Source organism: Vipera berus (genome assembly GCF_964194415.1).
Source record: "Vipera berus genome assembly, chromosome: 1".
In the NCBI taxonomy this organism is placed as follows: domain Eukaryota; kingdom Metazoa; phylum Chordata; class Lepidosauria; order Squamata; family Viperidae; genus Vipera; species Vipera berus.
The window spans coordinates 292,385,670-292,398,319 of NC_138202.1; the positions used below are offsets into that span (position 1 = coordinate 292,385,670).

The 12,650-nt window shown below is 38.6% G+C and overlaps 1 protein-coding gene across 2 annotated transcripts in view; it reads right to left on the reverse strand.

The window, feature by feature from the left end:
• Window positions 1–9,246: 9,246 nt before the first annotated feature.
• The window catches only part of MEMO1 (mediator of cell motility 1), a 28,420-nt gene continuing 25,016 nt past the window's right edge, over window positions 9,247–12,650 (reverse strand). Inside the window, exons 8-10 of one of the 2 annotated variants that reach the window (XR_014024583.1) lie at window positions 11,679–11,783; window positions 9,675–9,881; window positions 9,247–9,577 (exon numbers count right to left, since the gene is read on the reverse strand). Coding sequence is in view for 1 of the 2 variants with exons in the window: in XM_081313576.1 (XP_081169702.1) it covers window positions 9,750–9,881; window positions 11,679–11,783 (237 nt within the window). In the remaining variant the exon portion in view is untranslated. Of the gene's footprint in view, window positions 9,882–11,678; window positions 11,784–12,650 lie in introns of both variants that reach the window. The other variant, XM_081313576.1, reaches the window with a different exon arrangement.

The window sequence follows — 12,650 nt, forward strand, 5'->3', positions numbered from 1 at the left end:
CTTTGTAATATAAAATTCCCTAATTGAATGTTCCACCTATGCCTTCTCTCTGGACCCCCTTTCTATTCCTCACCAAACATCCAGTGACCACCTAACAATAGTTGTCCTTATCTTCCACTTTTTCGGCATCTGGGTTTAAACAATATAGCCATTGTAACCTAGCATCTGAGTATGCTTTGACTTAATATCCACGATTACTGGGTGTTATACTCACTTGTGTATATGCCATAACTGTGTCATTGTTGCTGCTGAATCATGTGCAGGAATCAATATGAACCAACGAGCATCTCCAGAGTGGCTGCCTGCCTCTTCCACTCTGGGGAATCTTCGCAGGAGAACAGCAGCTGGCTTTGCACTAAGGAATCCAGGGAGGGAAGCACTGGCTATATTTTCACATGCAGTATTTTCTCCCCGCTTGATCTTCAATTTCTCAGAGTGAAATATTATCAGGAATGTTATCTAGATCATGAAGAAGATGGACATAAAAGCAACTTTGTTGTAGGCATCATCATTTGCTTGAAAGACCGAAGGACACCCGATCATGGGAAAGCTCAGAAATGCTGAACAGGAACCTAAGAACACATCCAAAAACAACTCATATAAAACAGAACTGCTGCTGTTTTTCTTATTTCAAAGAAATAAGCTGTTTTCATTGTTTCCCCTATCTTCCGCTGTTGACACTATGATTTATAATTGCTGTGTTTGTCTCTCTTGTGCTTCAGTGTGTTTTTTTATTTAAACACTGAGATGCTGATTGGTTTGCGAAGTTTAAAAACTAGATTCCTTTTCCAATGTGCCATAAAACAAGAGACATGCAGACAACTGAAGAAATAAGATAAAATCTTTCAAACACAGGACTTCCTCCTCATTACTGAAAGCCCAGTCAGACATTTGGGTGGGCTATCAATCTCCAGACGTTCTCAGCTCCTTAACATTTACTAAATTTGGAGACCTTCCTGTATTTTTTGGGCAGAACAAGTTGTTAGCTTGACTGCTGTGCAAACAAAATGTATTGAATATGAAAAATATCTCAAATGCTAAATCCCTTGAAATCCAATAAAACACCCACTGGTGAGTTAATCCAACAGTATGATCCAACAGAACATACTGGAATGCTTTCAGACAAGCACACAAGCTGCAGAAGACGTGAATTTAGTCCATGTTATTTGCCAGATTCTTTAATGGAAAGTGATCAACATATAAGAAATATTACAGGTTTTATTACTTTCTGGGTCCTTCTTTGTGCAACTCACTCAATCCACTCAGTCACTAATTCAGACAAATCTTCTTGCCAGTGGTTCCAGCAGCACTCAATCACATTAACTGGAAATAAGAAGTCATTACTTTGTGTATGCACTTTCCGCATTCATTGTTTCTATGAAAAGACTGGTACTGCCCAGGCCTTCTACCACCAGAGCATTGGCATGGATTCATGACATCAATGGTTTGTACTCTATAGGTGGACACTCAATTTGTCTTTGCCATTCCAATCAGTCAGTGTTTAATAGGTGTATGATGGTATGTTGTCAAGCCCTGGAGGTGAGTTCTGAAATTAAGAGGGTTGTTTTTTCAGTTACTCTGTCTTTTCAGCTCTTTTCCTTGGAGAACTAAATAGACAAAACGCTATTGGGGGTTAAATCTAATGCCCTTAGAATTAGTTTATTAAATCTGCTGACATCTTATTAACCCATTCAGGTATTAGTGAAAATAGGACATACAATGTATGTGTCTTATGTAGAAGACCCAGTATTTTTTTTCATTTCATTCACACTCAGTTAAAGTGAGGATGAGCAATCTTTTGTTGTTTAGTAGCCACATTTAAATATTTGAGGTGTACGTATTGAGTGTAGATTCGAATGCAAATTGGGTGGATTAACATCATACCTATGGGGGACACATTGAAGTTTTAGTTTTCTGGGACAGGAGTACTGAAAATGTCAATGACTGTTATTTAGTGCTAAGTGTAAAAAAATACGAGACAAGGTTTGGATTAAATCCCGAGAATGACAAAAGAAAATGGTACTGAGTTTAAAGATAAGAGAAAACAGGGGGGTGTAACTTCAGCTAGCACAGGGCAATCCATTACTTGAGGTGAGTTCAGTTTTAATGATTCCTCACTAGCTGTTCAGTAATAGGTGTGACAAGTTTTAGCCAAGTTTAAGCCAGCTAAGAGAACAAGCCTGACGGGCCACATTGGTAGGATAGAGATTTTTCAGGATTTTGGTTGTTGTTAACTACAGTAAGCTTATTTTCAGATTTATACTATGCTACTGTGTTCTTGTTTGTCCCCACCCGGGAAATGATGCCGTCATATTTTGATAATTGCACTATAATGCAATTACCAAAATTTGTAGTGAGTTCCCATGGCCATTAAAATAGGTCTTGCAGGGTTGCTCGATCTTGAATTTAAAAATGTCAGAGAAATAATTGGATATTTGATTGGGACACCAACTATGGGCGTTTAGTAGATAGATCTTAGAGTTCTGTGGCATTTCCAGTGTCCACTCCTAATACTTTTTGAATATTCTTTAATTTTAATCCATTTGTCCTTGCCTGTTACAGGTTTCAACTAAGCATAAGTGTCAGTTTTCAAGATACTGTAAATGTTTACCATATAACCCCTTATCTTCAAATTTTCAAGCTAAACATGACAACTCCTTTAACCATTCTTCACAGAGTTTGTATTACAGTTCCAGAAACTTTAGCATACTATCTTCTGAACCTACTCCAGCTTCTCTATGTCCGTTTTAAACTGCAATGCTCCAACTGGATGTAGCATTCCAAATGCAATTTAATAGAGCAGTGCAAAATGCAATTATTGCATTTGTGTGATTTGGGTCAAATGCTTCATAAAGCTCAAGAGTGCACTAACTTTTTAACCTAAGGTGGACTTTCTTGTTTTTTCCCCTTGAAAATGTTTCATTTCTCATCCAAGAAGTCTCTCCAGTTCTATCTTTTTAAGGTGCTCATCAGATTACTTGCTCAAGTTCAGTTGGTGGTCTCTTAGGTCTCCTAGATCTTTCTGTCACATCCTGCAGCCAAACCAAGACTCTGATGAATTGTACATTGCATTTGATTTTTCTACCCAGTTGCAAGTTGCCATTGGCCCTAGTTTGGTTTTATCTGAACATGTAATCAGATCCCTTTTATTCTATCCTCTGTGTCATTTAACCATCCTGATATTCAATATCTACTTAAATGATGATGATGGAGCCCTGGGAGACCTGATTTGATTCTTTTTTCCAGGACCACACAGAATAATTTATGAGCATCTATTAGGTGCAATTGTCCAACCAATTGTAAATCCCAGACTGTATTATTTTCTGGCCTACATTTATCCATCTTGTTTACAAGGATATCAGTATTTATTTAACTTTCTCCTGAAATCAAGGTATATTTCATTCCCCCCCCCCCATTTCTATGATCTATCAAAATGTCATCAAAAGAGAAATTATTTTGATATGATTTATTCATGCTGGCTCCTGGTAAGGCTAGCATTCTTTATTAAGTATTTTGAGACATGGTACTTGACAATCCCTTCTAATACTTTTCCAGGATGGACATAAAACTGACTTGGCTGTACATTTCTAGGTTCTCTCTCTTATTCTTTCTGAATACTTAGACTAAATGTCTCGGTCTTCTGACACTTTTCCAGTTTCCTAGATTTTTCAAGAATTACTCAGCAGTTATCAATTCAATTCCTTTTGAGATGTAATTTGTCTTGAGTATATTTAACATAGCAGGGTGAATTAACATGCCATCCCCTTCTTGGAACTGTATTGCATTCTTTACCTTTTTCTCATTCATATTCACTCACTTTCTTCCTCTTGTGACAGAAGACAAATATAAAAGAGAAAATCAGTTCTTTCTCCTCCCTATTTACCTTTACTACTTCCCCATTTCCCCTGTGTAGCAGACCAACAATCTCCTTGATTTTTTTTGAATGGATATATACTTCCCAATGATAGGGACGCAGTGGCTCAGTGGGTTAGGACGCTGAGCTTGTCGATCAGAAGGTCGGCAGTTTGGTGGGTTGAATCCCGAGTGCCGCATAACAGAGTGAGCGCCTGTTACTCATCCCAGCTTCTGCCAACCTAGCAGTTCGAAAGCACGTAAAAATGCAAGTAGAAAAATAGGGACCACTCTGGTGGGAAGGTAACAGCGTTCCGTGCGCCTTTGGTGTCTAGTCATGCCGGCCACATGACCACGGAGACGTCCTCGGACAAGCGCTAGCTCTTCAGCTTTGAAACGGAGATGAGCACCGGCCCCTAGAGTCAGAAATGACTAGCACGCATGTGCGGGGGAACCTTTACCTTTACTTTATACTTCCCAATGCGCTAGTATTACATTTTGCATTCCTTATTTCTCAACTCATTCCAGGCTTTAAGTTTCCTGACTCTGTCTCTGCTTACACAAACTATCAGTCTATATAGCTTCTTAGCGACAGCCCATTTCTATTTCATACACAGCTCTTTGTTGCTTCTTAGCTTGTCAGTGATTCCCTACAGTCATCTTAAAATATTTTTTTATTTTTCCTTCTAAGTTTTGTTTCTTTGCTCTTTGTATCTCATTTTCTTCTAGTGTCTCCCATCATGTTTATTTTTTAGGATTGCAAATCAAGGTGTGCTGTTTACCTTGCTTTGAAATTTATCAAAATGTATCAGTTTCAGTCAAAATTAAAACTTGCTTTCCTGAAATCTAAAATATGTAACTATGTCAGCTTTTCCTCCTCTAGTTATCTAGACTTCAGAAACTACAGGGGTATTTCACGTTGTCCATCGCAGGCAAGATTTTTGCCTGCATTCTCCCGAACAGACTGTCACTGTTCTGAAAAGAAACCTCCCAGAGACACAGTGGGGTTTTCAGTCAAAATGGAGTATAGCAGACATGACATTTCTTATGAGGCAAGTCCAGGAAAAGTGCATTGAGGAGAACAAACCTCTTTTATCTGTCTTCATTGACTTGACAATGAAGTGTCATTTGGCACTGTAAATAGGGAGCTTTCTAGATTGCCCTGAGACATTATGGATACCCAAGAAAATTGATGAAGTTAATTCAGCTACTCCATGATGAAATGATAGGACAGGTCCTTTACAATGGTAAAATCAGCCACACATTTGCCAATTCCATGGAGTGAAACATGGTTATGTGACAGCTCCAGTCCTGTTCAATCTGTTCTTTGCTTGCATGCTGTCCAGGGTCTGTCTGGGGAGTGTACAACAGGTACTGATTAGATGGCTCTCTCTTTGATCTTTGCCACTCGAACACATAGATGAAATACCTCCATTCAGGCATTCAAGAAATCCTCTTTCCTGATGATTATGTGCTTTTGTCATACAAAGATGGCAATCTACAGTTGATGCTGAACAAATACTTTTCAGCCTATCAGTCTGAAAAAGACTGGAGTACTTTATCAACCCATGCCAAATATCAACTCAGTAGAACCAAAAATAACTGTTGATGACACCCAGCTGACAAATGTTAACAGCTTCAAAACTTGGGAAGCATCATCTTGAGCAATGGACCTTTGGACAAAACAATTGACTCCATGATCAGCAAGGTCAGCCAGGCTCTGGGCTGGTTGTGTACTAGAGGGCTAAATCTCCACAAAGCTAAAAGTCTACAGGGCTTTGGTTATCCATTCTTTCCTATAAGAATATGAGTCCTGGACTCTGTACTGATGGCATATCAAACAACTGGAGAGATTCCACATACGTGCTCTCTGCTCCACCCTTGGCATTTGTTGGTAAGACAGTATCTCTAACCTGGAGGTCTTGGATTGTGCAAAGTCTAGGTGAAGACTCAATGCTAGTGAATCCCTGATTATCGGCCCAGCTGAGATAAGTAAGACATCTAATCAGAATGGATGACCACTGATGCCTCACCAGTTGCTCTACTGTCTCCTGGAGCCTGGGAAGAGACCTCAAGGTCAACTACGCAAGCACTACAAAGACTCTCTGAAAGAACCCCTACACCACTGTGATATCCACCCAAGGGGATTAGAAGTTGTTGCTGCTGACAGAACCTGCTGGGGACTCTGTGGTACAAAGCTTCCATCAGCTGTGAAGACAGGTGCTGCCAAAAACTGATAGAAAACTGTGCGGCATCACACAATAACATCCACCATTGTTACGACAGTAGACTTCCAGTGCCCCCATTATACTAGATTCAGTGCTCCCATTCTGGGATTGCAGAGCTACCTCCATTATCTACAGATGAACTGCACATTAGTGTGTCTTTTTCCAACTTGAAGGACTACCTTTATGTCTTGAATTCCAACATGGAATAATTAATTTTTTCCAAGGTGCCGGACATCTTCAATCCCTGGACCAATTCCTCTTAGAGGCTTTAATACAGGTTAAATTACTCCTTGCTTCTTCTTCTACTTTCTAAAAAAATGAAATTGTCTGCAAGAGAGGGCAGAAATTTGCAAGACTTCCCACTCCTAATTGAGTTAGTTTTCCAACAGATAGCAGGAGTGTTGAAATCTCCCATTGTATTTGTTGGCTTCCTTTTCAAGAACTTGGTAAGTTGCTTTAGAAAGGTATTGCCCTTTTCTTGGAAAAGTGGTCTGTAATTAAATCCTACAGAGATAAAAGTTTTTTTTCTTTCTTACTTCTTTTAATCCTGTCCAAGTCATTTCAACAACTTTCATGCTCAGGGTTATTAACCCTTGTTTAAAACCTAATACAGACCTAGCTGTATAATAATCAAAATTGATTAAGGAAGAAGTCATATTGTAAAAATTGGTCTTATTAGAAAATGGAGCTTTCCAGCTAATTATCAACTAGTTTGGAACTTTAACACGAACAACAAATATAGCTTATTAAGCAAGTTTATGCATTCCAGAAATCCAAATGCATCTATACATAATGACCAATCAATACAATATCTTAAATAATGCTTGAGATTAATGATATAGATCAGGCATGTCAAACTCGCGATGTCACGTGACGTCGCGTGACGTATCGGAACTTTTTCCCATTGCCCTCTGGATGCCCTGGGATGGGCGCGGTTTTTCCATGACGCTCTGGCCCGCGGGCTGGCAGTTTGACACCCCTGATATAGATTAAAAGGCCATTAGATAAGCAGTTGACAGTTTATGGGGAATTTAGCATAAAGAATATTTTAGTCTAGCATAAAAAAACCAATCAAATAAGCAGTAATTGATCTACAGTATGAAACGTAATACAATCAGTTTAATGAGAGAAAGAACAAAAACTGACTTCAAAGAAAGGTTGGGAACATACATAAAGTTTATTTATAGACTAGGAAACAAAAAAAGCTGCAACATTAAATGTTTCTTCTGTAAGAAAGACATCATCTGAGAAAAGGGCAACAGGAATTCCAGTTTAGGCGGGAGAGGAACAGAGAAAAAGGAGTTTTTTTCTTTTGCAGAGCTGGAGGGGTAAAATGTCCCCTGAGAATGTGGATATTTGCTTACTAACAATAGTCAGTGGACTTTCCAAGCATACCTAAGCAAATAATCTGCAGAATTTCAAGGGGACAAGCCCAAATCTGGCATTATTCCCTCAAATCAACCATGAAGATAAAAAGGCAGAGGATGCTTGAACCACGCCTCTAGGAATTTTTAAGTTATCTTTTTATTCACGATTTGGCCAAACACGGAGCCAAACTGGGAGGACATGCTAGGCGGAGAAAGCAAAATAAGTAGCAGCCTATTGTTTCTCTTTAAAAGTGGAAAGAAATAATTTCCACAACAGGCTGTTACTTATTTCTTTCCTGAAACAGGATGAGAATATATTGTCTTCACTGAGAGGGGGGGGGATACATTTGGGGGAAAGAGGACGATGTATGGTTAGTGGAACTTCAATGTGGAAGAAGGGGCATTTTTATTTTATTCAGTCCCTTGTTTTTTGCGGGTACTTTAGTGGCTCCAACGTAGGGAAGTAGATAAAAATCCTAACGTGTGATCAGATGCTTGTCTGAATACCGTATCTTTTAGAAGAACAATGCATAAGCAAAGCTGTCAGTTGACACTACCTAAAGTCAATGCTGAAGATACACATTTGTAGCAGTAATTAACAAGGAGCAGGAAGAATAATGAATGTTCTCCTTGCTATTAATTGCCTTTGGAATGGAAGGGAGTACACAGTTCAAGTCCTTTCTTTCCCACACAAACCCACAGTACAAGCAGTATGTTCACAAGGGGAGGGGGAAGAATACTACTTGTTCTTTGAAAAATTGTCAGCTGTTCTTTGCTTGCTCATTCTTTTCAAGCACAAAGGTAACAGCTCCCTCTATTGTACACAACTGGTAAAAGCATGCTACCATCCCAAATACTGTTAGGAACTGTCAGTTTCAACAAAATAATCTTAAGAGAAAGGCATGTCTTTATAGATCTTATCCAGGATTCTTGAGCAGCCTCCCCCTCTGCAATACCCTCTGGATGCCCTGGGTTAGAACTCCTCAAATCATCAACCTTGCTGATTGGGAATTGTGGGGGTTGTAGTCCAACATATCTGCAAAACAGGTCTGGCCAGTTATATCTAATGAAACATCAGATTAACCTTTTTGAGAATTGCTTATAACGTAATGTGCTTATATGTTGGCAAAGCAAGTCTATCAGCTGTAACAGATCAGGCTAGAATTCTCCCCAATGAGCATCAACAATCACTCCATAAGCACTCCACCCAGTTTGTGCAACTTACGTGCATGTGATTTACTCTGCTCTTCTAAAGGCAGTTTGATACAGGGTTTTTTTTTATCCTGTTGCTAGAAACAACCTGTATGTTAGGAACTTTGGAAGAGGTGGAGAGTGGGTTCTCTAAATTAAGACAAGAGAGCTTAGTTATGCTTTAAAATCTTTAAAGCCACAGCAAACTCAGAACATTGCACTCCTATGAATCAACTTGTGGGAGGAAAATATTGTCAATCCATGCAGATTGAGTCTATGCATGATCCAAGCTCTCCAATGAGAGTTGCAAAGAGCAGTGAAAGCCAAAATATCAGGAGACCACCAAGTTGCTCTTGATGAAGACATAGTCCAGAGGTCCCCAACCTTTTGGGCACCAGGGACCAGTTCCGTGGAGAGACGTTTTTCCGTGGACCAGAGGGTGCGTGGTTTTGTGTGCTACCTGCATCTCGCAGATGGGGCTTTGCTTGTTTGTGCGGACCGGTTGCTGGCATGCTGTGGCCCAGTACTGGTCCACGGATCGGGGGTAAGAGACCCCTGACATAATCAATTTTGTTTAGCTTAATGGAAAAAAAAATCACATGTAGCCATTTTGGTTGTGCAGCCCTTTATTAGCAACTAAAATAGAAGATATTTGTTGTACAACACGGGTAGTAATTGACTATACTGGAGTTTTATTATATTCTAATACAGGATCTTTTATAAATGCATTTTTTTTATTAAAAAGCTTCCATCCTTTTCTGTTTAAACTTGCAAAACTATTCTGAAAGCAGAGTATGTGCACAGGTCTGCAGAGTGCAAATCTGGGATGTGGTAAATGCTTTACATGTTGTATTTTGCAAGGACCGTCTGTCACCATACCTTTATAGCCACTGGTTTTTAGAAGTCACAACATTTTGACACCAGCCTTCCTCCCTTGTCCTAAACAAGAAAGCATTTTTAAAATGAGTTGTAACTAAGGAAGGACTACACCTACTAGAAAAAAGAAGAGTTCTATTAGTTTGAGGTTTCAGTATACCCAAAGATCAGGAACTGCATCTTTGCAAGGGCAAGGCTGGGACCCCATTGAGTGTGCAGGTGTCATCCCTGAGGTTCAGTGGACCAATAATGCTCCTGCTGCATAACTCACTGAGCTATCTTGCCAGTTTCGACACTGGCTTGACTGAGCATAATTCAAAAATGAAAAGCTCATGTTCATGCCATTCTTCTGGAGCTCTGTGATAGCCTAGATGGAATAAAAAGAAAGTTTTATAAAATGACTACTCAGATCATTTATGACACTTCTTACACATTCGCGATACTTGTTTTTTTTAATCAAGAACTTTGAACAACAACAAGTATAGGTTGAGAAGTATTATATAGTATTTGAATAATTCTTTTTTCCTTTTTTTTCTGTTCTTTTTTTCTCTTTCTATTTTGGGGTTCTTTTTCCTGTTTTTAATGTATATTTAATATTATTAAGGTTTGTTTTATTTTATATAAGCTAGAAAGTGTTTCTTTTATATTTTAGTTTTTTATATATATTTAATATTGCCAAGGTTTGGTTTATCCTATATAAGCTAGAGAGTGATGGATTTTAGAATTTATAGTTGTTAGTACATGGTTGCTTATATTTGCCTTTCTTTTTTTTTTCTTTTTATATATATACCTTGTATTCAGCTCTGGGAAGTCGGGGGGGGGAGGGGGGAGGCAGGGGGGGGAGGAGGGAGGGAGGGAGGGGGGGAGGTAGGGGGGGAGGAGGGAGGGGGAAGGGGGGTTTTTTAAAGGAAAATTGTATTTTAAAACTTTTCAATAAAAAAAAAAGAACTTTGAACAACTTTTCTCATGGTTGTTGAAATAACCTTTCATATGGAAAACTGAGGCAGATGGATGCACAAATTTACTTCGAAACACATTAAAAACACTGCTGATTGTCAGAAGGTAAATTAACTCTCAAGAGTGCTTTTTAATCTCAACTGGACCTTAATGGGGCCCACAGGCAATCCTGCTAATAAAGATTATGTTCACTTTGCAGCATGCCATCTTCCACTGTATTTGTTTTTATTAAAACAATATTTTTTTAAAAGTCAAGGGGGACAAACAAAGGACGTGTTTGGGAATGTATCGCTTTGTTTACTCCTGACTCATATAGAAAGGCACATAGTCCTATATTTCTACTAATTGCGAATCTTCCTGAGTTCTGAGGAACTTAACAGAAAGGGCTTTCTGCTGAATGCCTGTATGTTTGTTTGCTCTATGCATGCATGCATATCACCCACACACAATCCAAGAATATATTTAAAGTTAGCAAAGGAAAAAGTTTCGTCCCTTTTTCACAGGGAGATGGGGCAGTTTTGGATGGATAACCCACTGGTCATGGTAAAGTTATGGCACCAACTCCTCCATGCACTGGCAAATAGGGAGGGTGCAATTCTACTGGCTCTTATCAACTTTTTCTTGCAAGTACCCCAAGGGATATGCTCTCCTATCCCACAGCTAGATGAAATTACAACTGAAAAAATTAGTTGGTGGGACTTTTACTAAATGAAAGGGATATTTTAAAAATTCAGAATCTATCAGTTCTATCTTGCAGATTCTCCCTCCTGAACTTCCTCAATTAGTTTATTATTTAATCAATTAGCTGCCTCAATCACTGAAGCTTCTCTAGGTAGGGGAAAAAAGAGTATTTAAATTGACTAACAATTAGTCAATATGGCCAATATAACTGACGACCATGGGAAACAACAGTACAAGGCATATATCAATGAGATCATAAATCACCCTGTCCCGTCTCTGTTGAAAAAGCCCAATCAGGGCCACATGGACTTACTACTATTCCCAAGACCACACATGGAAGGTGGGTATCTAGTGTCCTGCACAGTAGCAGGGCTTTCTTGATGGAACTGGAGTATGCCAACCCTGCCAGATCTTATCAATTAGGCAAAAGCAATCAGAAAGCAATAGTCTTGACGGCAGGAAGAGCTTTTATATATTTATAACTTGAAAACGTCTACTCCATATTGCATTTAACAACAGTACTTACATTTAGTAAAACACCAATAGGATGTCTTCCACATATTGTATTATGGTATTTCTTCAAGTAATTGCTAAAGGACACAGGGTCAAGCTGTTCTATAATGTTCATACCCTAGGAAGAATTATAAAGTTAACATTAATTTTTAAATGCCTCAAATATAAAAATATATTATTTAATAAAAAAAACTAGCACTATGGTTGACAGATAAAACTAAATCACGGCATACTATGAATATAACAACACACATTGATAGAAGAGAATATTTGTAGCTCAGGGTTGAACTGTGGGGTCCCTGAAGCTCTCCGAACTTAGTTGTTTTCTTATAGAAGTGGTCTTGGTGGTTCCTTCATTGAGCTATTAACCATTCCCACCAATACTGACAGGGTAAGCCACTAGTACATAAAGGAGAACAAGCCCTACTCCCCACTAGCACTGGTGATGCTGATGATGTTATCTAGATTGGCAATGAAATGTCTGGGAGAGAGCAACCAAGCTCAGAGAGCACCAAGGACTCTAATGGTTTATATCTGTGGAAAAAGCATTTATACATTATATTGACTTTTAAAAACTAGTAGTAAGAGTGACATTGGGTGTTTGAGTGTTTGTGAGTCATAAACAACTCTTGTATTGTATTGATGTTTTTAAATACTTTGTAAACCGCCCTGAGTCCTACGGGAAAAGGGCGGTATATAAATTCAATAAACTTAAACTTAAACTTAAAACCAATAATTATTTTCTTTTCTTACAGGTTCTATTAATTTTTTTCTTCTATGTTTTATTTTCAACACCAGAGTCGGCACCCAACGATAAAGTGACAAGGCCTAGGACAAGAACAGCTTTATGACAATTTCCAGTAACTGATTTCATCCAAGTGTTTCAACGTCAAATAATGCAAATTATAAAATTATAAATTATAAAAATATCCTTTGTAGGAAAGGATATGGGCTGAAATCTTTAGGTTCTGCTGAACTACACTGA